The sequence below is a fragment of the Suillus fuscotomentosus genome, assembly GCF_016647785.1.
Source record: "Suillus fuscotomentosus strain FC203 chromosome Unknown F5891scaffold_201, whole genome shotgun sequence".
NCBI classification, from domain to species: domain Eukaryota; kingdom Fungi; phylum Basidiomycota; class Agaricomycetes; order Boletales; family Suillaceae; genus Suillus; species Suillus fuscotomentosus.
The window spans coordinates 47,156-71,283 of NW_024539713.1; the positions used below are offsets into that span (position 1 = coordinate 47,156).

The window sequence follows — 24,128 nt, forward strand, 5'->3', positions numbered from 1 at the left end:
ATCGACACAGATCGAAACCTTACCCCAAATCGTGCGTGTCTCTGAGTCCTCCGCCCGTAACCTTTGAGTTCAAGTTAGCATTGTACCATCACATATAGAGGTCTTACTTCCGCTGGATCTGTTGAGATTTCACACCATTTTGATCAACGTGGAAGATACTTTACAGTACCCTAGTAGTAGCTCGAAGCCTGATGGCATCTCTTGGATGAGCTGTCATTATCATCGAATTCAATGCATACTCGTAAGTACAGTGATTGTGACATACACAAACGATGCGGGTTCATCAATCATGCAATTTGTCGGGACCCTACCATACAAATTGGAATGGCTTTGTGGCCGGCCTTTGGCAATAGCGAGATAAGCTGTATTTCTGGGCCTGCCAGGTGCCAAGGTGCCTGCAAATCCAACCGGGTTAAATGATAGTTCATACCGGCGAGAGATTCGTATGACCCATGACCCTCGTGACTCCAACAAGTATCCGCGCAAGGCCAGATTGTTATCCCTTCAAGATACTCCTTGACTAGGACGTTGACGGAAGGTCTCCGTGAAGGCTCTTTGCAAGACCGTCGATGAATCGTTTCTGAAGTTTAGCGCGATAGTAGTGCTGCCCAAGCTATTGTACCGTCTGTGTCGAGGTCAAGTTCCGACAAGACAGGACATGACAGTGCTGGTCAAGTCATAGTCTTCGCTCGCAGCTGCTTGCATTTCCAAGTTGTACAAAACCTTGTCCTATGACGGTCGTTAGCAGACAGCTAGTTCCTGTTCCACAACAACGGGATGGTAGAACGCGGTATGCCGCTGGAATGCAGTAAAGGTTTCGAGGATGATAAAACATGTACAAACCATAAGATTTTTTCAGACTAATAACCGTGGGACATCAGATTTCCAATAGTTGATGATAGACCGAACCTTGCGGTCCTTGCCTCTACATGTACTATGCTCGTGAAATCAATTGTGCACTATATTGTTATGATGCCGTCGTTTCTGTGATAGGTGCGTCTATATGGCCCATCATGTATCATGCATCAGTGCCCCTTCAAGGCTTTATATTTCCTTCGGCAATGGGCTATGGCCGATACTACATCATGATTAGTGCTTCAAGAATCCGGTCAACGTGTTGGCTATGCTTTGGTCAAGGCTATTCGGCCCATACCAGACGCTCTCTGTTTTCTCCCACCTACTTCTTACACCCTCCGATACCAACTCTAGTTCTCGACATTCTAGACGATTTGGGTGAGTGACTATTATCTCCCGTGAAGGAATCCACAGATATTCCAACACGACCAAGAAAAATGATCATAAACCCGTCCGAGAAGACGCCCATGAGGTTATGCACCAGACAGATTAAAGACAAGTGTGTTGAGAACGATATAGAACACGAGGTATGTCGTCGTCGTGTCGATATGATCTCATTGTGTGTATCGTAGCTATCCATTTTCATCGAGCTTATTGCTGGCAAAGTCACCAGAACTCTCGAGCATTTGATTTCTCGGTACCTTCCGGACTCAATCGTACTGGGCACCAGAGGCCAGCGCAGCATGATGAAAGAGTAAGTGAACGAACCACTTCTGACATCGTCCCGGTTCCTCACAAGAACTAGGGCAATTTGATATACCTCGCTCTCATAACAGAACGTATACCCATAATCCCAAAGTTCCTCTCCAACCATATCGACCCAAGCGCACCTCTATTTGTTTTCGGGGAAGTATTTGACATCCCTCGACTCGGTCAAGCCATAGGGATCCACTTGCTTCAAACGAAGTCAAGGATCCAGAAAGTCAGGTTCTCAATGATGTTGGTTGTTGGACTGTCTGGGAAACCGTTTAACAGCACATCGAGATTCCTGAACCACGACGAAGTCCCTCCCTGAACCTGCTGAAGCTCGGTGAGACAACTTCGGGCATCCCTCTTCGGTGATTAAACGCGTGACCATCACAGATGTCTGGTGGACGCGAATCCCATCTTGGGTCGAACTTACATCTCCTAGCGTGCATCAAAATAATGCATCGTTTTCGTATCTCGCATCACTTGGGTTTCCAGAAAGTCGCTCTAAAAGCCTGGAATTATCATTAACGAACCGTCCTTCTCTTCAGCAACAGGTTTCCCTTCCCCCGGACGATCACGTATTATGCTTCGATTTCCTTTACTACATAAGCGCTCATCATACATGGGAATGGGAAATAGACTATTCTCCTGCATGGAGATCTGTAGGCCAACACATGCGATGGACTGCAAGCATGGAAAAGATTGCCGATGCGGATGCCCGACGCGCCATGAATGAACCAACACCTCCTGTGAGTGAAAGTTTCGGGCTCTACAGATCTAATTTTTGATATCATATATTGATCCACATACGGCACGGTAACTTCGGCCAGCAATGCGAGGAGTTTCCTGTGGATCAGTGCTTCGTCCCGTTGTCTGTCATTGCACGCAGGGTGTCTGAGGTGCAAGAAGAGCTTCGCACACGAAAAGGAATTGATGACACACATGTTATCATGACGAGCGACGAAAGGGACCCGTGATGGTGGTCAGATGTTGGGGCGTTGGGGCGGACGTGGGTAGATTATGCAGCGGAACGGACAGAGGAGATCTATGGAAAATGGTGAGTAAATTAGATGTCATATTTTCATTCTGACGTTAACTTAAGTTGTGGCTGTTACCAGGCATCCGGTGTTCATTGATGTTATCATTCGGTCGAATGAAGCTGGCTTTGTTGGCACTCGTGGTTCCACACTAGCTAGTCGCAGAGTACAGTCGCGGCATGACGGAGCGACTCGGCTCATTAGATGGGAATGACTAGGCGCGGACGACCACTGATGTTGATCGGAATGGTAGAATCGAGACTACTTTGCGCTTCACAAATCATTCGCTACAATGTTCTTGTATTTTTATTTATGATGCGCATAATGCTCGTTCTCCAGCTCAAATGCACTGCAGGCGAAAGCAAGCTTAATCTTCTTGGTGCACAGTACTGGAAATGTTCCCCTCCTGACGAGGAACAACAATCAAGCTTCAAGACGCACCAAGACATCCAGATACTTTATACTGGTCTACAACGAGCTGTAAGGTGAGCGGTCATGAGACATACGACTCGAGCTTGAAAGTTTGTTGGAGAGGTGTGATACTCGCTTGATGTCTCGGTAGGGCTTGAAACTGTGAAGACAAATGTCGAATGCATGTAACCAGTGCAGTCGGTTATAAGCGGCCTGATTGGGAGCAGGCGTTGATGGCGAACTGCCTCGTGTCTTGGGCGTCTATGGAAGCGAGGATGGTTAGCGTGGTGAAGCAACATAAAAACGCACAATACACGCACTTCTGTAACTTAGAAAAAGACACCCGCAATCTCTCGGCCGTGCTCAATACCATCAACGTCCAGTAAGATGTTACAGCTCATTCCAAGCACTACACCCATTCGAACTTTTGAAGATCATGAGGACGCCGTAAGGGTAGTCGCAGTGTTCCCCGATAAACGACGAATGATTACGAGTTTCAGACGACAAGACACTTCGTCTTTGGGACTTGGAGACAGGTGTTGTGTTGAAGAAGATGGAAGGGTATAGCAATTGGGTGCGGGCATTGGCGGTGTCACGAAATGGTCAAATAATAGCAAGCAGTGATTTGGGTGGAGAAGTCATCGCCTGGCACGGAGAAACTGGCGAATCCATCACCCAACCCATCAAAGCCCACCCCTATCAGATCACCTCGGTGGATTTCTCTCGGGATGGAATGGTGCTGGCCACTGGTTCATGGGACAAGACGGTCAAGTTTTGGAGTACCAAAACGTGGCAGGCAGAATCAGGCAGATGCAAGGAGATCCAATCAAGTGTGACAGTCCTGTCCACTGCGTTCGATATTCGCCTTCTGGTGAACTTCTTGCCATCGCAACATACGATAATATCCAAGTTTATAATCCAGGCACAAGGGAACGCGTCGCATTTTTGACAGGTTGGAATGTGTCACTCGCGTGGACGCCCGATGGCACACGCCTTCTTTCAGGAGGCAGTAAATACATATCAGAGTGGGACACATCAACCTGGCAGCAGGTTGGTCATCGCTGGGAAGGCCACACTAAAGATATCAACGCCATTGTCATTCATCCCTCTGGCACGCTCGTCGCTTCTGCATCTGATGACAACCATGTCCGTCTCTGGCGGCTCTCAGATCAACGAACCATCGCCGTCTTCCAGCATTCATCGTCGGCGACATGTGCCACGTTCTGTGTGGACGGCAAGCACATCCTCGGCGGAGGTCACAATCAGATCTCAGAATGGGCAATACCAAAGGACGCTCATTCAAAGGCGAGTTTCCTTTTTCTGACTCTCATTATGCAATTCGAGCATCCTTTGTACAGATTCTTGACATCACAATTGCAGCCCGCGATGCATGTCTAACTGGGGACTTGTCTATCGCCGAAGAGCTCCTCACGCAAGATGTCCACACCAACGTTGACGACTTTATTTCGTATGCCAATCGTTCATTCGTCAGGGCTCGGAAGCACGACTGGGACCATGCTCTTGATGATGCAATCCAGGTGAGATGGACTGACCTGTCATGGCCCTTTTACGAAAGGCTAACTTTCATCCGTAACGTAGTCCATCAACTTTCGGCCATCATTGGTAGGCTTTATCTCTAAAGGCATCGCCCTCTGCGGAAAAGGCCACGTCCGGGAAGCAAGGATAGCATTTGACGTCGCATCTATGTTCACAAGCCAAAATTCACAAATCAACCAATTTCTTCTCCTGATCAAGGTACATTTAATTCGTCTCCTCCCATGCTATCTGCTTCATCCGGTATTCCAGGCCATCGCACTTTTTAACGCAGATCAACATGAGGAAGCAATGCTGCTCATCAAAGACCTGGCTGTCGCTTGTCCCAATGTCGATCCTCGCACGTCGTGTCGTGGAAGTGAGTATCATGTGGCCACACTCGATCATCAATCCTGATCTTTTCAACTCGCACAATAGACATATCTGCGTGTTCAGCTCGGAATCAAAGCTATCGATGGCGCGCGTCACGACGAAGCCGCTGATCACTTCACTGCCGCTGTTAACTCAGACGCTTTATCATCGAAATACATTCATTTCGCATACCAGGACTTGACCATGGTGCGTCGACATGATGCGTACATAATGCTTGTCATAACCTAATGCTTTGTCCAGCTCTTCGGCTGGGATCTCGAGTCCTTGTTACTCACTACACACCAGAAACGGTGCCAGGCATTCCTTTCGGCAGGTAAACTCGACGAAGCCCTCCAAGCACACAAATACATGATGGACGCCATCGACGACATCGTGAAGGCCAGCTGTCTCGATTGGTCCAATGGCAAGTCTTCCGTCATGTTACCCACGACTATCATGCTCACCCGCATGTCACTCAGAGTTCAAGGAGAAATGCAGCACGCTCGCTGCGGACAACGACCGTATTCTTGGTGTATGTGCCTCTTTCCTTACCTCTTTCGATACTGACTATTATGCAGGCAGAGATCCCCGGGCAAGAGCAAGATGGCTATGATGCAGGTCCCAATTTCTTCTATGGAACCCATCAAGTATGTTCACGAGCGTATCCTTCTGTTCTCTCGCTCATAATTCATCACAGCATTCTCAGATTTCCAGGCCAAGAGTTCAACAACGCCCTGGGCGCCTCAAAAGATTCAGGCTCGCTATGGCGAGGAGGCCTCAGGAAGCTCCTGCACCTACACCTGCACCACCCACCACCTCACCACCAGTCACTGTCACCACCACCATCAAAACTCATTTACGTCACCTATTCTCCCGGTCACCCCATCATGTAACACCGCCTGTTGTCGAGGTTCCTTTTGCCCAGGGTCGACAAGTGCGCTTGGTTATTTTTTATAACTGTTTCTTGGGTATCTCACACTTAAATCTACAGCGTAATGCTGCAGCGGGTGCTCCTGGGAGTGAGCACTCCTTGATACGCGATGAAGACGCTCTTTCGCCGGACCCCAATACGCAACAGCACCGACAACAACAGCAACAACAACAGCAGCAAGCAGTAGCAATCCCTATAGACCCTGGGCAACACGGAGGCGGAAAGTCCTGTGTCTGCTGCTAGCGGGTTTTTGAATGTCTCTCGAATACTTCGGTCATATTGTCGATCTTGTTATGATATCTTTATTGACTGAAAGCAGTATTTTATTGATAGGTGATTCATTGATCAGTACATCCTTTAGATTATTTGGAGAGTTTTTTCTCCGTAACCAATCGTGAACCTCCCATCCTCCATCTGTAAAGCTTGACTTGCGCATCAGTTGCTGAATATGAGATATCGTGCGCGTGTGCAACCAGAGCCATTCCGCATTCAAACATCTCTTGTTGACTGCACAGTAGCAGCCGACTTCTCAACGTGTGGCTGAAATCGATTTTCCATGAAGCTCTTGGCTGGATCTCAGTGACAGTCAGTACTTGACGTGATGATGGCGCCAAACGTCAGTCGCCGACTTCTTGACAGACAACGCAGGACTAAAATTGTAAAACATTTGCAAGGTAGGTAAGGAAAGTGATAACCACTATGATAAAACGACTTCCATCTCATGAACCAGGCGCCAATCTATCCACAGGAATGAACTACAACGCGCGTAATGAATGCGTAAAAGTACTTCGCTACCCCTGCATGTCTTTCTCGATCCCGAAACTCTTTTCTCGGAATTCTTGCGATTTGTCCCGTTGCTTGATCATACGACTCAGCTCGTCGTACAGGCCCTGCACATCGGATATTGCAGCATCAACTTTGGCCCGAGCTATACCATCATCCACCGTGACAAGGATCGCTTGTTTCTTCTGCCATTTGATCAACGCTTGATGCACCTTTGAAGCGAGTTCTGTGAACCACTTCGTCGGAACACGGTTATACGAGGCTGCCAAATTCAGCCTCGTCGCTGTCACGAAGGCTGGTATTCCATCGACGTAGTCGTCTTCTTCTTTGAGATATTGCGCGTTGTCCCACGCGTTTGTGATGAGCACCCGCCATTTGTCCTTGATAGGACTGAAAGGAACTTCCTTGCCCGAGGACTTCATGCGCCCGAAGATCACAAGAAGGTAGAATCCGACTTTCGAAAAACGCTCATGAGAGACAGCGTCAACTAGAGGAATGCACCGGTCGAGATGACCATTACGTGTCAGACGTTGATACCACTCGTTGTTCTTTGTGAGGACATAGAGGAGGTGGAGGTAGTGGTCGAGTGCTGCGTCGTGGATTGTCTTGTGGTCATTTGGATGCACAGCAGTTGAAAGAGCCTGGGAAAGCTCATTCAGGAGTTGTGCGTCGACACCCTTCGATGCCGAGGCACTTGTCAGAGAAGCTAATTCTTCTCGAGCTTCAAAAACAGCTCTAAGCGCAGTATGACGGACTCGGGGAGGTCTGGTGGGCCCCATGCAGTGGATAAGCGACCTGATATAGGACTGTTGCTTGGTAGAGCTCCCTAGTCCACGCATGGCGCTCAGTGCAAGCAAAGCATCGCCTTCTGTTTCATTATCTTTGACATGGCCCGCATCACCCTCTGTTTCATCGTCCATGTCGTGCTCTGCGTCATCCGCCAGGTAATCAACGAGCCAATCAAATTCTTCACAGCTAGGCTCCCTGTCGTCGCTGTGACGCCAACGCAGATCACCATTCCAAATCAAGTGTTCATCGTCCGGACGTGAAAATTGTTCGTCCACTCCATGAACAACCAGTGTTCTGAGAGCAGTGCGTGTATCGGCACGATGCTTCATTTCATCGTCTTCTTTCTCCGAATCCTTGAGTTTATCGTAGGCAGCCCGTCCAGCCATAAACGCATCGCGAATGAAGTGACTTCGCATTCCCTGAAATTCATCATTCCAATGGAACTTCAGAAAATGCTCCTTGATTTTCACCGACTGGACGCAAAGATGGGCCATGGCTTTGCCAAACTTTATATATAGTTCCTTGTCCTGACACGCCACGAAATGGTCATGCAAACGTGCGAAGGTTGCTGAAGCATCATGCTTCCGGGGCCATTGCACGGAAGGTAAGATGGCAGCCGCGGTCTCGATAATGTCCGGGTTTGTTGATATCTCTAGTATCCATCGGATGGCAGACGATTTGCCGAATAAGTTAAAAGTGAATGGAGTTTTGTCGGGACGGAATTTTCGGTAGATGGTAACCAATAGCTCCGAGGTTGGCGTCTGGAAAGGACTGTCCGGACGCAACACCGATACGAGCACAGTGCCGACATAGAACAGAATACCGAAAGCTGTAACGCAGATAATGATGCTGGATATTGTGGTTTGCAGGACCCATATGCGGGCGCTTAGCGAGAGGCCGAAGAGCAGGAGCGAAATCTGGAGCAGCACTAGGAACATCCGTAAAAAGACCTGCAGGCGAAAATACTCTACTCCGTCTAGCTTCACCTGCCTCTCTATGCCGCGCTCTTCAATAGTTCGTCCTTCTCGAACTACCTTGTAAGAGTTTAGCCATTGTTTTCCCAAGACAGCTCCGAACGCAGCCAAGACGCTAAATGCGAGGCTAGCGTAGGAAAGCGATTGCATCCAGACCGTCGAAGGGACAAATCCCGTAGATGAGGAAAGAGTGCTGATGTCAGGTACGGAATTTGAGCCGTCAACAGTTACCTTGATGAGATACAGGAGAAGGGCATTGGTAGTGTCTCCTGGATTAGGCTGCGACCCGACGAGGAAGGTAGAGTTGACAGCTGAGAATAGACCAGCCTAATACTCCAATGAGACTTGCATCGAGAGACGTAGAAAGAAACGCACAAAAGTCAGAATAATGCCCATGTCGTCATCGGCCTGCTCGAGGAAATCGTTGTCGTACTCAGTCGAAACTCTCTTGTATGTCGCCCAAAACTTTGAGTTGTCATCCTTTCCACGTTCTTTTGCGATCGTTGATCCTTTAAGGACTTCGAGAACGTGCTCCAGCGTGTCTGACCTTTGAGAAAATAGTGAGACGTCAAGCGTAGCGTGGTGATGCGTTGACATTCACATCTTATTAAGGCTTCCTTCGATGGACACCGCAGGATTCTCCTTCGTGTCGTTTGGCTTGATACTATTGTCCGGGGTCTGCTCCAGGGTGTTTGACCTTTAAAACAATATAGTTAGGCGTCACCTTGGCCGCGCTGGTTGGTCAATATTTACACATTCTTAGCCGGGCCTCCGCGCTCCTCGTTCGCATTGTTCGGCTTGAGTTCAGTCTGGATCTCCTCTAGGGTGCTTGACCTTTGAGACAATAGAGTCAGACGTCAATTATACCACACTGATTGATTGACATTCACATATTTGCAACAAGGTCAGCCTCGATCGCATTCCTGTGTGTGCATGAGTATCATGGACAACTGAGTCTAGCTTGCTACTTACTCATTAGTCTGTGGGTCGGCACCGACAGGTGGGGGACTGGGTCGTGGTGATGCGCTTGCCATGTTTGAGCTAGGGTAACATAGAAAAGTAGGAGGGGAGAAATGGTGGAAATATATAGTCGGGGCTCTGCACTGCATCTAGATAGCATGTTCTTATCAGACGCCAAAGCCTTGTGACCGGTTGAGCCGGTACACAAAGTGTCACCGAATCAAGCCCCTGAGACATACGTTTGAATTCTACCGCGGGGCTCATTTTGAGGAACCAGCTTACCACATGCTAGCTAGAGAGAGCGCTGAAGTTTTAGATCAGCGACTGAAGGAAATGAGGGAAAAAATTGTAACCGGCAGTATGTGACTCCGACTTCCGTAGCCACTGCTAGCGTCAATTTTGACAATGAAGCATGATCTTAATAACGCCTGTATATATGGTTGATGGCCCTGGCATAGTGGGTAATCGTTGAGGCAGAACCATCTGTGCTGTCCCGGTCTCCCGAAGTATGAGAATGGACGCGCGGTTCTCCATCAATATACAGGCCAATGTTAGTATGGAAAATGACGGTTAGGTACGTACACAAGGAGGGAGGTAGAAAGATTCTTCAGAAACGCACGGACGATGCTTCGCTATCGAAATAATTTTCGATAATATAATCTACAGAGGTTCAGAGCTGTGATCAGATTCGAGGGTTCGATTCACCCCCGCCGTTTGAGGTAGCTCGGATGCGTGTAGTATGAAGCCTCGCAGTGGTTCATAGTCACGAACTCAATGAGTTTCGCAACGTTTGCATTTACAATCTGCTGCTTGTCTGTGCAAAACATCCTCGCACGACGACACACTGTGACGATGCTGACTACGTTTGTATCGTGTCACCACTGTGACTCATCCAGATTTGTTGTCGAGATCGAGGGCGGCTTAGTTGGTGGTGCACTGTGCCAATGCGGCACTCTCCGAACGTCTCTGGCACTGTCGGATTTTCACTGGGCCCGAGTTATGCATGGCCTCAGGTACTCAGGTTGCAGCGTATTACTTCTTGAACCGAATAAGGCGTCCACGGCAGGAGGAATCAATGACCATCTATGGGAAACCGATTCCCGGTGAAAATCTGTGCGAGAAACATCCGGAAGTGTTGCCTGTTCTACTAGTAGGTGCGAGGTGGGCCGACTCGTGACCAGGTGAACGTTGAAGCTTAGTAAGCCTTGAAGGCGGTATTAGTACTAAAACACCCTCGGCATTCACCGAGGACATCCATCCTGCCACTTGTCATGCACTGCCCATGAAAGCGCCCTCGCACGATCTCGACAACAAATTTAGACGAATACACGGACAGGTCTGCAAATACGCAGTAGATGGCCAATGCAAAAGTTGCTAATCCATGCAATTGGGAAACGAGTGCGAAGAGTATAGAATTCACGTGAAGTTTGCGCGAAGTGTATGCGTTTGCACGCGCGCTACGCCCACAAGTTTAAAAATGCTCATCATTTGTTGTTATCAACTAGATCTACACGATCTGGCGCTTTCCATGACACTCTCACACGTTCTGACATACCCCTACATCAACGTCGCAATTGCTACGCATAGGTTATGTCTCGATTGACATGTTTCGGTCAATGATACATCCCGGCGCCGGATGATCTAGATCTGAGGTCCCACATGATATCAAGTTCTGCAGGTCTCTTCTAGTAAAAATACTATGTGCCTGTCAAATTATTTCTGTATTATGTGATGATAATCTTTGAACGTTAGCAGGATGTACACCTATGATACGCTCTCCACTCAGGAAATCGTCCCAGCCTCGCTCTCCTCCTAGCATCTTCCATGCTTTCGTCATCACCATCGTCCTCTCTTCCTCCGATGCTCTTCCTCCGGTCTTAGCTCTATGTCACTAATCCTCTGCAACATGATTCTAGTGTTCTCCGTCGGTGAAAATACAACAGTCTGTGGGCACGGCTCAATCTGTCATCAGACAAGGTTTCACGTTCAGAGTCTGTATTGTCTACACTCAATCGTAGCCTGGTACGAGAGGCCAGCGTGGCATGATGCAAGCGTTCGGTGCGCCAGATGTGGGCAGTGTGTCAAAGTATTGTCTTTCGATTTACCCCTTGCTCATTGTCGTCTTTTGCCCAGAGAGAATTTAGGTCGAAAAAGTACTCGTCAAGTGACAAGCCGATCCAAAGAGAGGCAGCCATTTTGACATGCAGATTTTTATATGCTGTCGCAATGCACCTGCTCATACGCTTCCTCGAATTGCAGGCTTACGAGGGCGAAGACGCATAATATACGAGTATTCTAATGTCTACCTGTCACATGAGCGTGATAAATTTCATTTTATCGGTTTTTCTGCGACAGTTGTACATATTCACTCTGTACCCATAGTCAACCTATAATTTTAACACTCGAATGGAGATCTGACTACTGTTGACTGTGTGGTTCAAGTCGATTTGCTATGGATAAATTCTTGGATGTATCCAAGTGACACACTCAACGCTTGACATGATTGCTCAAACGTTAGTCGCCTACTTCTTGAATCTTGATAGACAAAACAGAACTACGATTACAATGAATACAAGGTAAGTAAAAAAAACCCTGTGGCCTTTCTGTGAGTAAATACCATCTATCTCCCGAACCCACTAATCTAACCATAGGAATGTGGGCAAAAAATGCGAAACAGTACTTCACTACTGATGCTATCTGTCAGTCCAAAGTTCCACCTTCCCTTTACAGGGCGTTCTGGCCCTCAGTCATACAACATAAATCGTCGTACAAGCCCTGCATAGAGGATAACGCAGCGTCCATGGTAGCTTGAGCCACGCCATCATTTGCAAGGATCGCTTGTCTCTTCGGATCCCCCAAATTGACCAAAGTCATATGAACATCTGCAGCGAGACCTTTGAACCACTCCTTCGGAACACCATCATTTGAGATTGTCAAATTCAGCCTCGTCGCTGTCACGAAGGCTGGTATTTCATCGACATAGCCATCTTCCCCTACAAGATATTTTGCCGAGTTCCATGGGTTCTCGAGGAGTAGCCGCCATCTCTCCTCGGCAGGACTGAAAGGAAAATTCTTGCCCGAGAACGCGATGCGCCCAAAGATCACTAGAAGGTAGAATCCGACATCCGAATCGCCCTTTTGAGACACTCCGTCAACTAGGGAAATACACCGATCGAGATGTCCATCACGGGCCAGACGTCGACACCACTCGTCGTTCTCTGTCAGAGCGTAAATGAGGCGGATGTAGCAATAGTCTCGATTTTCGTGGAAAGAGCTGTCGGGTCCAGTGTCGTGGGTTGTCTGGTCGTCCCTTGGACGCACAGCAATTAGAATAGTAGTCAGGAGTTGTGCGTCGGCACCTAGACGCACGGCAGCTAGAAGAGCCTTGGAAAGCTCATCCAGGAGTTGTACGCCAACATCCTGTGGCATTGAGGTACTGGTTATAGAAGCTAGTTCTTCTCGAGCTTCAAAAACAGCTCTAAGCGCGGCGTGTCGAACCCGGGGGGATGTGGTGGAGTGCAAACAGCGAATAAGCGAGCTGATGTAGGATTGTTGCTTGGTAGGGCTCCCTAACACCTGCATGGCGCTCAGCGCAAGCAAAGCGTCGCCTTCTGTTTCATCGTCTGTGTTTGTGTCGCTCGCCAGGTAATCAACGAGCCAATCAAACTCTTCATAGCTATTTTCATCCCCATCGCCGTGATACCAGCACAGATCACCGGACCAAATCAACTCTTCATCATCAGGACGTGAAAGCCCGAAGGACTGTCCATGGACAAGCATCGTCCTGAGAGCAGTGCGTGTATCAGCCCGATACTTCAGTATATCGTTTGGTGTGGGTGAATTCTTCGACTGATAGTAGGCATACTGTCCAGCCATGAATGCATCACGGATGAAACGACTTCGGGTTGACTTGAATTTATTGTCGTCCCAACCAAACAACAGATGTTTCTTCTTGATTTTCACAGACTGGATGCAAAGATGGGCCATGGCTTTGCCATACTTTACATAAAGCTCTTCCCTGTCACGACACGCCACGAAACTTTCACGTAAACGGGCGAAGGCTGCTGAAGCGTCAAGGTTCGGCGACCACGGCACGGAAGATACCATTGCAGCGGCAGCCTCAACAATGGATGGGTCTGTTGATGTCTCTAGTATCCAGCGTATGGCTGACGATATGGCGAACGTGGGAAGAGATGAATGTCTTTTTGGAAGAATTTTCTTGAAGAGGGCTCGAATTATATCTGTCCCTGGGGTCTGAAAAGGACTATTGGGCCACCACACTGACACAAGGATGGTGCCTGCATAGGAAAGAGCGATAGAAGTTGCACTGGTTGCCATGAATCCGAATGTTGGCACGTGATCTGCCCACGTCTTGAGGCATAGTGAGATGCTGAAGAGCATAAGTGCAATCTGGAGGAGCACAAGGAATACCTGCAACAAAGGGCGCAGCTGAAACCGAACCAGCCCATCTAATTTCATCTGCCTCTGCATGCCACTCTCTTCTGAAGTTCCTCCTTTTTCCCGAGCTGCCTCGTATGAATTGAGACATTGCTTTCCCAAAACACCTCCAAATGCAGCGATGACACTAAGCGCTAGGCTTATATAGGCAAGAGTTTGTATCCAGACAGTTGAAGAGGAATATTCCGTAGATGAGGAAATATCGCTGATATCATGTGCGGCACTTGACCCATTAACAGTAATTGCTATAAGCTGCACCAAGAGGGCATTGGTAGTGTCTGTCGGGTTGGGCTGCATTCCAATGACGAAAGTGGCGATGACGGTAGAGAGTAGACCAGCCTGATTCATCCGTCAGATTTGCGTTAATAAATATAGAAACGAACACACAAAAGTCAAGATAACAGTTATATCGCTGTGCGCTCGGTTGAGGAAGTCATCATCGTACTCATTCGAAATCTTCTTGTATTTCGCCCAGAACTTTGACTTGTCATCTTTTCCGTACTCTCCTGCAATAGTAGATTCTCGAAGGACTTCGAGAATCTGCCCCAGCGTGTCTGACCTGTGACAAGATATAGTTAGATGTCAAGTGAACCGTGCTGATGAATTGACATTCACATATTCATAGCAAGGCTTCCTTCGATAAACACCGCAGGATTCTCCGTCGCACTATTCGGCCCGATCCCATTGTTCAGGGTCTTCATGTATGACCTTTAAGACAATATAGTTAGACATCAAGTATACGTGCTTATTGGTTGATTATTACATATCCTCGACTAGGCTTCCGCGGTCCTCGTTCACATTATTCGGCCTGAGTTCATCCCGGATCTGCTCTAGGGTGCTTGCCCTTTCAAACAATAGAGTCAGACATTATACCATGCTGATTGGTTGAAATTTACATATTCGTAACACGGTCAGCCTGGATCGTATTCCTGTGTGTTTATGGGTGTTATGGACAACTGAGTATAGCGTGCTACTTACTCGTTGATAAGAAGGTCGGTAGTGATAGTTATGGGACTGGGCCGTGATGATGTGCTTGCCATATTTTGGGCTGGGGGAGACACAGAAAAAAAGTAGAGAGGAGGAAATGGTGGAAATATATAGCTGGGGCTCTGCACGGCATCCGAAAAGTACGTCCTTATCGGACGCCAAAGTGTAGTTGGTTGCGCCGGCGCCCAAGGTGACAGAATCAAGTCCCTGAGATAGGCGTTTGAAATTTTCCGAGACGCTCATCTTGAGAGATGAACTTACCATACCATTCTAGATTCCCAATGGCGCGCAGAAGTACTCGATTAGTGACTGCATGGAGAAATGATAACCGGAAGTATATGACTCAGACCTACCTAGTCGCGGGGCTGGCGCCAATTTTGACATTGAAGCATGCTTTTATCTGGCGCCAAATCTTGTGGCGGCTGGTGGTCCCAGGGCAGTGAGACGAGGTCCTACGGAAAAAGTATCTTGATGAGCGCGCAGTTCTCCATAAATATACAAGCTAGTGCTAGTTAATACAGGGAAAGGTCAGAGACATACGCAAGGAGGAAAGTAGAGGGATCTTCAGAGATATATGCACGATGCTTCACTATCAAAATGATTTTCGATAGTCACAAATATACTTTACGAATATTTGAAGCCGCAACCAGACTCAAGGGTTCGATCCACCCCCACCATTCGTGGATGAGGCAGCGATGCGTATAGCACGAGCCACATGATAGTTCATACTAGTTATGAATCCAATGGGTTGGAAGTGAATCGCTGTTGCCATCTAGCAAGTTGTATTATGACGTTGGGTATCGGTGGACTGGACTCGTAACCACTCTGCCTACGGGGGGTTTTGAGATGTTGAGTTTGAAAATTTGTAGTTACGGTGATTTCGTGGGTTCACAAACTCGGATTTCGCCCGGATGAACATCAGTGAATTGATGAGTCCTCGATATTGTAGCCGTGGGAAGTATAGCACGATGTAATTCTGCCGCCGCCAAATATTAGCTTATATACTGCGAGCAATTTGAGTTGCACATATATACTCATGTATGCTTGTAAATCCAGCTTAACATGAATGATTTATAACAATCCTGGGACATTCCGCCTTTGCAGCCAATGAGTAGTGGTAGTATACCTGAGCCAATTGTTTTGAGCTTCGACATCTTACCTGATCTTGTTTTTTAATTACAATGTTATTTAAGGCCTTTTGATGGAAAGAGCCTCGGGCATTTGTCGACAAATATAAAATACCATTAGATTTAGTCACAAAGCTATGACATTCCTCCTTTTCAGATAATGAGGGGTGGTAGTAGACTTATCCCAATTATTTCGTGCATTGTCGTTTGGCCCTATTTATTTATCCCATTACAATGCTATTCAAGCCCTTCTCGTGAGAAGATACCTTTAGCGGACAACTTTTGAAACTGGCTGTACCGCTTCCAGCGGCCTCCGCTTTCAATAAGACTACATTAAGTATTTTCAAAACAATGCTTTACATGTTTCTGATTGCTGCTTATTGCAAATGTGAAAGTACAGCGGCGCTCTACAAGGCATCAGCGGGATCAATTGTGCTACAGCGCTGGAAATATCCTAAGTCCAACATTTGTATATGTTTGTTCATGTGACGGTGCGCTCACAAAAGTTCAACTTGAACCTTTCTTCCCGCTCTCACTCGCTCTCACTCATCGCTACTCTCACTTGCCACTTTGGCCGACGATGATGGTGCGATGACAACGACGATGACCCGACAGCAACAACCCAACAACATCAACACGACGACGATGATACGACGACAATGACGACGACACGACGACGACGATGACAATGACGACGACACGACGACGACGACAATACGACGACAATGACGACAATGACGACGACACGACGACGACAATGACGATATGACGACGACAACGCGACGCAATGCGACGACAACGACACGATGCGACGACAATGACGATATGACGACGACGATGCGACGCAATGCGACGACAACGACACGATGCGACGACAACGACGACACGATGCGACGAGATGACGATGACACGACGACGAGATGATGCGATGCGACGACGCGACGAGACGACAATGACGATGACACAACAACACGACGACGACGACACAACGATGATGACGACGGATACAACGATGACACGACGACGACAATACAACGACGACACAACAACATATCTCTCACTCGCTCTCATCTATAATAGATAGATAGATGTTCGCTGTTTATGTCAGATTTAAAATTTAATGGAATTTGTTTGATATCATTTAATTGAATTGGAAAAGCTGCCTGAAAATAATGTGCTAGTATTGTCGTGAATTGAGATCCTATTTACGAAAATTTGAAAGGGATTAAAATAATTGGACAGATTGCCAAATCGTCAAATTCTTGCAGATTTGTGCAAGTTGGATCGCATTTCATCCAATTTGAGAAGGAGGTTTTTCCTGAGTAGCTTTGACATCGGAAGCAGATATAAGAAAATGAAAAACACTTCTTTCCTCTACAAGGTCAAACATGATAATGTAATGACCGATGGCAGAATTATGCTGATGTGTGCGATTGTGTACTATATATTGTGATATATGGCTTTCTACTTTCTTCACCGGTTCACTGATGAAGAGGCTCTGGCATCAGAGGGCTTGATACCTGTGTATCATCATTAATACTACTTATTAGTAACATAGATTGATGTAATGATGTCTTCCTTACCAAGTAGTAGGGCACTTCCTGCGGCACTCAGCAATTTCTTAGTAAAATATATGTTGCAGTAAATGATCAATGTCCTTGAAAAACTATGATACGCTATCATTATTAATCCGCCTATTTCCGAGTGGGCGGCCGGCCATGACTAATTGCCCGTAACGGATGCATGTCTTTCACGATCCCCATCACACATCGGGGTGAACAATATTTAAAAGAGGTTTATATGTTGTACAAAATGTGAAGACAATATTTAATATTTAAACTAACATAAAGATGGGTGCACGACTTCAAATTTTGGTGGTGTTTTGTGTGTAATCCAAAATATCAAATATTCACAACCATATTCCCACAGACAATATGTCAACAAACATAAGAAATATAGTCAGATTTTTCATGTCTGCTTCAACTTAAAGTTCAATTTCCATGTAAAACTTTGGAGAAAACTTGAAGTTTTACAGATGACATGACATTAAAACTCGATTTAAATGTCAAGCTTTGGCAAAACTTCAAGTTTTCTCCAAAGTTTTATGTAAGAATCAAACTTTAAATTGAAGCAGACATGGAAAATCTGATTATATTTATTATATTTGTTGACATATTGTCTGTGGGAATATGGTTGTGAATATTTGATATTTTGGATGACACACAAAACACCACCAAAATTTGAAGTCGTGCACCCATCTTTATGTCAGTTTAAATATTAAATATTGTCTTCACATTTTGTACAACATATAAACCTCTTTTAAATATCGTTCACCCCGATGTGTCAGGTATTTGGCTCCAGTCTGACAAAGGTTTAGCTAGCCTTATTTAGTGTATAATATGGAAAATATATATCACAATTGTAGATCACATGATAAAGGAATAGATAGGCAGCCTACATTGGTGGAATCTTCCAAAGCTACAATATTGATAGGCCTATGGTACAAAGTTATAATTCACTAGCACATTGGTGTTTTATTGACAGATGCATCCTATCATTGCATGGCCATATGCTGATGACAGAATGTGTAATCACTAACACTGTGCTTGGCAATGATATTGATGAATCATAACTTATCAAGATGCTGGTTTTCAATCAGGTATGTCTGGCTTTAGATAGGCAGCTTTGGATTGCAGAAGCCACCATCAATGACATTGTGACCTAGCATGATATTAGGTTGTCAAGCATATCTGCTGTTACCGAGATAGATTGTAATGTTAAGAAGTCACCACTGATAACAAAGTGTCAGGTCACGATATTGATATATAATAACTTATCAAGATGCTGGTTTTCAACCAGTTATGTCTGGCTTTAGATAGGCAGCTTTGGATTGCAGAAGCCACCATCAATGACATTGTGACCTAGCATGATATTAGGTTGTCAAGCATATCTGCTGTCACCGAGATAAATTGTAATGTTAAGAAGTCACCACTGATAACAAAGTGTTAGGTCACGATATTGATATATAATAACCTATCAAGATGCTGGTTTTCAACCAGTTATGTCTGGCTTTAGATAGGCAGCTTTGGATTGCAGAAGCCACCATCAATGACATTGTGACCTAGCATGATATTAGGTTGTCAAGCATATCTGCTGTTACCGAGATAGATTGTGATGTTCAGAAGTCACCACTGATAACAAAGTGTCAGGTCACGATATTGATATATAATAACCTATCAAGATGCTGGTTTTCAACCAGTTATGTCTGGCTTTAGATAGGCAGCTTTGGATTGCAGAAGCCACCATCAATGACATTGTGACCTAGCATGATATTAGGTTGTCAAGCATATCTGCTGTTACCGAGATAGATTGTAATATTCAGAAGCCACCACTGATAACAAAGTGTCAGGTCATGATATTGATATATAATATCTTATCAGGATGCTGGTTTTCAACTAGGTATGTCTGGCTTTAGATAGGTAGCTTTGAATTGCAGAAGCCACCATTCATGTCAGTATGACCTAGCATTTATATTAGATTATCATATTGTAGCAAGGTGCTAATTATCTATCTATTATATCTGGCTTTACAATCACTGACAGTATGCCACCATATGATATTGAGTTATCATGCTATATAAAGCTGTTGGTCTTCTATCAGATGCAACTACTGTTGCATGAGTGGCTTCCAGTGGCAGTTTCTGTAATCACTGGCAGTGCGTCAGGACATGATATTGAGTTATATAACCTATCAAGTTGCTGGTTTTCTACCAAGCATATCTGCTCTTACAGGGGTAGCTTCCGATGGGGGAAACCACCATTACTGACTGCGAGTCAAGTTCTGGCACTGCATCGTCAAGTCATAACAAGGTGTTCTCTGTCAAAAGAGCATATCTGCCATTACAGGGGCAGCTTCCGACGCCAGAAACTGCCATGAATGACAATAAATCAAGCTTCTAATATTCAGATTTCTCGCCACATCAATTTGAGGTGATTTGGTCACATATATATGTTCACATAGGAAATTGACATTGATTGGATAATATATTTACAAAAACAGTAAATAACTAATGTGTGTTGGCAATGGTTAGTTCTCGCAAGGCAGCACATTTTTCCCGAATCTTAGCTAGCGCGCTGTTTTTGCTGATACTGCGCTGAGAGGAAGAAGAATTAGGAAATATTCGACTATGCAAGGTGTGAGTTTAGACCCCATAGAGCTGACAATATAAGTTACGAACCGTGTCCACCATGTCATCAGGTCATCAACTTCCTCAATTTCGTCAGGATCCTCTAGTAAGTCGAGAATGCTGTGATAGAAATTGTCGGAGTCTGTGACCGTGTCGGTACGTGAAAATACTGACGACGAACTTAAGGCAAACCGAATCTAAAGGGAAAAAATCAGCAGTAGAAGGCGTATATAATAAATTTGCGTGCCTGTGTAGCAATGTAAGCTAGAGAGCCTTTAGTCACAGACTTCATACCATGCAGGTAAGCGTTGCCGGAGCGCGTAGCCTTCGGCTCCTTATCCACCGAGCTCGGAGATGTAAAAACATGTTTGAAACCCTACATAGCTCGGAGTAAGGACTTTATCAGCAATGAAATCGAGCTTACGAAAGTTAGTATCTCGCTCCTGAGTAAGCCCTTCCATGGATCATCGGGATCATAGTGGTACCCAGCATATAAGAATACAGGCCATTGATCACCACTGACTGCGGTTTCACCGCTCTTCAGAGCCTGTTTGGTTCTGTGTAATGTTATAATAGACAGTTAATACGATAGGGGAAAGACTTACTCTACGTCTGACCAGTCAAGACCGGCGGGGCAGAGCAACCTACCGGTAACTTCATGATTGAACCCGCGGTCCGATTTGATATTCCGGGAGAGGGGCAGTATGAGTGGCTGTCCTCTGGGCATAAGCCATTCCAGGACAGCAGACTTGAGGGTCTTGGTATCGTCGCCTCGCGCACCAGAGGCTCCTTTACCTAACTGCAAACGATAAGTACGATGATATTGCAAAATAAAAACTTACTAATTCTCCAACGTGAATAATATCCTCCTCCTCGCTGTCCGTCAGACGAGCTAAAAGACCAGGGTAGGAATCTATCAGTTCCATGAAAACCCTATGTTCGCGTCGAACACTGCATTGAAAAATATTCAAGTCCTTGCAACAGTTAATGGTCAAATTGGACGCACTCTGCTGGATAATCCTCGATGGATGTATCCTGTAGTTCTTCAAGTCGCAGTATACCGGAAGTCAGAAGAGCAGGGAAATTACAAAGGGCAAACACTGTCTGACCAAAATGTCGGCCGTGAAGTACCAGGGGATTTGATGAAGTGCTGATGAAGACTGAGTCAGGATGGGATTACCAATTAAAGAACACTTACGCCTTTTTACGCGGGCCCGTGTGTAGCGCTGAAGCACTACGCTTTCGCGAGGAATCATTGGGAGAGTTATTCTTGTCACCACTCATGGATTAAAGGTAGGCGAGCTGTAAAATCGGTAGTAAACGAGGGGGGCTTTATATACCTAAACATTCATGCCATTAATAGGTATGTGTAAACCTCGCCATTCTTTTTAAAAAAAAATCAATGGCCTCGCCATCAGAGCGCCATAGATGTCGTGATCTAAATCAAGCGCGACTTATTTAGCTTGAATGCGCCATCGAAGTACGTAAAATAAAGAGGATGGCGCATTAATTTCGTGCGCCATCGTAGTAAATTTAGATATATAGAACTGCAACTGCTATCGCAGCATTTGTGACCTCTTCCTTCGATGCCCAATTCACCCCTTCAAGAGACTTTGCGGCGATGTGTCCATCTTGGAAGCGATGTCACACTAAGGTAAGTGTTTCAGTATACGCATGAGACGCAAACCCACAAAGTTACCTCGAGCTTCCAATTTTCTTCATTGAACACGCTGCGAAGTACAGAGGGAGATGAGCTTCGCGATACCGAGTGAGTAATGAAGCGGTTCAGAAAATAACTCACGACCAACATGACTACAGGCAGCTCCTTCGAATAAAGAGATTGGAGCATTCAGGAACTCAGACGCCACGTGAGATTTCACGATTCAACTTGGAACCGTATGGTGTATCTGAAAAATATGACCTAGGCACCAACGAAGAATCCAAAAGCGAAATAGAATCGGAGCTACGTCACGTCAAGGAACAGCTGAAAGGCGCGGAAATTTATATTGCTTACCTTCTGGAACGGGTAGCGACATACAGGCATAGATGGCTGGAAGATTACCACCGCGCTGAGAACCTCGAGCGCTGTATGCCTGATTTCGTCTATGTGCCCCACCTAGATCAGATTCCACCGAATGCCCCTTCTCCTACCTTTGGTCCAGAGTTATTTAGCTGGGAAGATGAAGGCTCGGAACCGAAAGCGTAGCTGTGATCTACGAGGGCCATCCGCACGGGTATATACATGATATCTATGTCTGAATTAAAATTTTGTTGAATAATGAAGTATATGCTTACAATTTTTGTCAAGCGGGTGATGAGCTCAGGGGCCAAAAGCAACACGCCGAGTGTGCTTGTTTATCGTACTCTATTCCCTACCTATACGAACCATCATAGTTTCCGAACGTTAGATCTCGAAGGCAAGTATTAACATAAGACGAAGTGCGTCGACTTAAGGACAATATATTAAGATATCAATGTATAGTAATATTAAGGTAATTAACTGGACAAGACAGTATTGTGAAGCTCAAGACATTATGGTAAGGAATAACGAATTTGTAATAAAATCAAGACGGACGCTCGGAAAGAAGTTCAGTTCAAGCAAGGAACGCCCTGATATAGTGAACAACTATGTTCAAACTCAGCTGGCAATGCCCGCTCACAACTCTTCGGGAATTACCGGCTGGGTTTGAATAGCGAGTCATTCACTTTATGTACCGTGTCTTCGTCACCAATTGTCTTCTTCCCGATCATTGTCTTACATTAGGCTACATAGCATTAAGTCCTGAAGTAGCTCATATTTAGCTGAAATGTAGAGTAGACTTGTGATTCGTTCGGGCAGCCCTTTAAACTTTAACTTTAGCGTTGCACCTCACATACTATTAGCTAGGTAGCGAGCGGGAGGGAGTAGGACTGAAACTTTAATTCACTGCCGCCTACTATCTACGTCACTAGGGCAGGATTATTTCATTTCAGTAGAAAAATATTCTCACATGACAATCGCTGATGCTTGCGCCCACCGGTCTACAATGCCGAGCAGTCAGCATCTCCACAAAACAATGCACGGTCCACAACCGTCTCTGTAAGAGACAATACACGATACACAACCACACCGAGACGTCCCTGTAGTAAGTATTAGCTAATCCAAATAGTCATTCACTATATATACTGAGCTTGCGCGTTAGTAACAGGTTTTCTTTCTCTCATCGCATCCTCAAATACATCTACTAGTACGATACGTCGTACATATAGATAACGTAGAATACCGAATAGACTAACGAATAACAGTATGTCCGAGTCAGAGTCCATATTGCTGTAACATCTAAGTTGATATATCTCATAGATTCATGTTTAAACGCGCTAGATCCGGCGGTGATGAACCGCCCTCGAAGCGGCAGTGCACGATTGACGTTCAAGGTAAGTTGGTTGTTATTCGTTATAGTTAACATCCAGTCATTCACGAGTACGATACAGCGAACCAGGCAGTACCACCGGCGCTGTACGATAATGGTGCATGGGTTATCCTGTCCAAATTCCTCACAACATCGATGTCTCTATCCGAGGTAGACGACGCGCACATAGCGTACCTGGGCGATCGATACTTAGTAGACGACTGGGTGGAACCTCGACGTCTCCTCTTCTCCGGCGACGAGGATAACGCCAAATCCTTGGAGAACTTTACCAAGCTTTGGAAGACTTACATACCCTCTTCACCAGAAGAGTCTTCCGTTTGTATACCTACACCGAGGTTGAACGTCTACTCGTCAAGATCACGTACTCAAAAATCACACAAATTATCCAAGGTCAGTGAATGTCATGACTGAGATATGTATAAACTAAACGACAAATGTAGGCAGCCTCCAAGTTCATTGCTGATAAGGCCAATGTCGGTGACGACGATGAAGACGAAGACGAAGACGAGTATGGTGAAGATTCGGATGGACCTTCTACACAGTCGCCAATGGTTACAAGCTTGCCAGGAATGTCGGCGAAACAAAGACTGGCAGCGACCTTTGACGATATGGCAACTCGGTTCGA

The 24,128-nt window shown here is 45.9% G+C and overlaps 8 protein-coding genes across 8 annotated transcripts; 5 read left to right on the top strand and 3 right to left on the bottom strand.

Annotated features, from left to right (window-relative positions):
- Positions 1 to 903: 903 nt before the first annotated feature.
- On the top strand, positions 904 to 1,233 carry F5891DRAFT_1077709 (uncharacterized protein; the record flags this gene model as incomplete). The annotated part of the gene is made up of 1 exon (XM_041363407.1): positions 904 to 1,233. A coding segment is annotated over exon 1 (304 nt), but the record flags the coding sequence as incomplete, so codon positions are not given.
- F5891DRAFT_1167021 (uncharacterized protein) lies at positions 904 to 2,975 on the top strand. Its single transcript, XM_041365446.1, has 7 exons — positions 904 to 1,233; positions 1,289 to 1,549; positions 1,601 to 1,727; positions 1,763 to 1,798; positions 1,939 to 2,294; positions 2,376 to 2,518; positions 2,664 to 2,975. Exons 2-7 carry the CDS (start codon positions 1,385 to 1,387, stop codon positions 2,794 to 2,796), a joined length of 960 nt encoding a protein of 319 aa, XP_041216922.1. The 5' UTR covers positions 904 to 1,233; positions 1,289 to 1,384; the 3' UTR covers positions 2,797 to 2,975.
- On the top strand, positions 2,907 to 6,072 carry F5891DRAFT_1199733 (WD40-repeat-containing domain protein; the record flags this gene model as incomplete). The annotated part of the gene is made up of 14 exons (XM_041368783.1): positions 2,907 to 3,067; positions 3,187 to 3,271; positions 3,327 to 3,440; positions 3,502 to 3,782; positions 3,833 to 4,248; positions 4,299 to 4,531; positions 4,593 to 4,748; positions 4,822 to 4,905; positions 4,965 to 5,105; positions 5,160 to 5,333; positions 5,386 to 5,430; positions 5,477 to 5,545; positions 5,596 to 5,832; positions 5,890 to 6,072. 14 exons carry the CDS (start codon positions 2,907 to 2,909, stop codon positions 6,070 to 6,072), a joined length of 2,379 nt encoding a protein of 792 aa, XP_041216923.1.
- Positions 6,073 to 8,450: 2,378 nt separating this feature from the next.
- F5891DRAFT_966905 (uncharacterized protein) lies at positions 8,451 to 8,972 on the bottom strand (the record flags this gene model as incomplete). Its single annotated transcript, XM_041376248.1, has 2 exons — positions 8,451 to 8,702; positions 8,751 to 8,972. Coding segments are annotated over 2 exons (474 nt in total), but the record flags the coding sequence as incomplete, so codon positions are not given.
- A 4,911-nt stretch (positions 8,973 to 13,883) lies between these two features.
- F5891DRAFT_914335 (uncharacterized protein) lies at positions 13,884 to 14,288 on the bottom strand (the record flags this gene model as incomplete). The annotated part of the gene is made up of 2 exons (XM_041373681.1): positions 13,884 to 14,132; positions 14,181 to 14,288. Coding segments are annotated over 2 exons (357 nt in total), but the record flags the coding sequence as incomplete, so codon positions are not given.
- A 5,685-nt stretch (positions 14,289 to 19,973) lies between these two features.
- On the bottom strand, positions 19,974 to 21,377 carry F5891DRAFT_1132144 (uncharacterized protein; the record flags this gene model as incomplete). Its single annotated transcript, XM_041364726.1, has 8 exons — positions 19,974 to 20,091; positions 20,145 to 20,290; positions 20,341 to 20,469; positions 20,518 to 20,650; positions 20,699 to 20,892; positions 20,936 to 21,044; positions 21,100 to 21,243; positions 21,292 to 21,377. 8 exons carry the CDS (start codon positions 21,375 to 21,377, stop codon positions 19,974 to 19,976), a joined length of 1,059 nt encoding a protein of 352 aa, XP_041216926.1.
- A 302-nt stretch (positions 21,378 to 21,679) lies between these two features.
- F5891DRAFT_1199737 (uncharacterized protein) lies at positions 21,680 to 22,299 on the top strand (the record flags this gene model as incomplete). Its single annotated transcript, XM_041368784.1, has 3 exons — positions 21,680 to 21,747; positions 21,832 to 21,861; positions 21,912 to 22,299. 3 exons carry the CDS (start codon positions 21,680 to 21,682, stop codon positions 22,297 to 22,299), a joined length of 486 nt encoding a protein of 161 aa, XP_041216927.1.
- Positions 22,300 to 23,437: 1,138 nt separating this feature from the next.
- On the top strand, positions 23,438 to 24,122 carry F5891DRAFT_988172 (uncharacterized protein; the record flags this gene model as incomplete). The annotated part of the gene is made up of 3 exons (XM_041377984.1): positions 23,438 to 23,507; positions 23,565 to 23,893; positions 23,944 to 24,122. Coding segments are annotated over 3 exons (578 nt in total), but the record flags the coding sequence as incomplete, so codon positions are not given.
- Between the last annotated feature and the right edge of the window lie 6 nt (positions 24,123 to 24,128).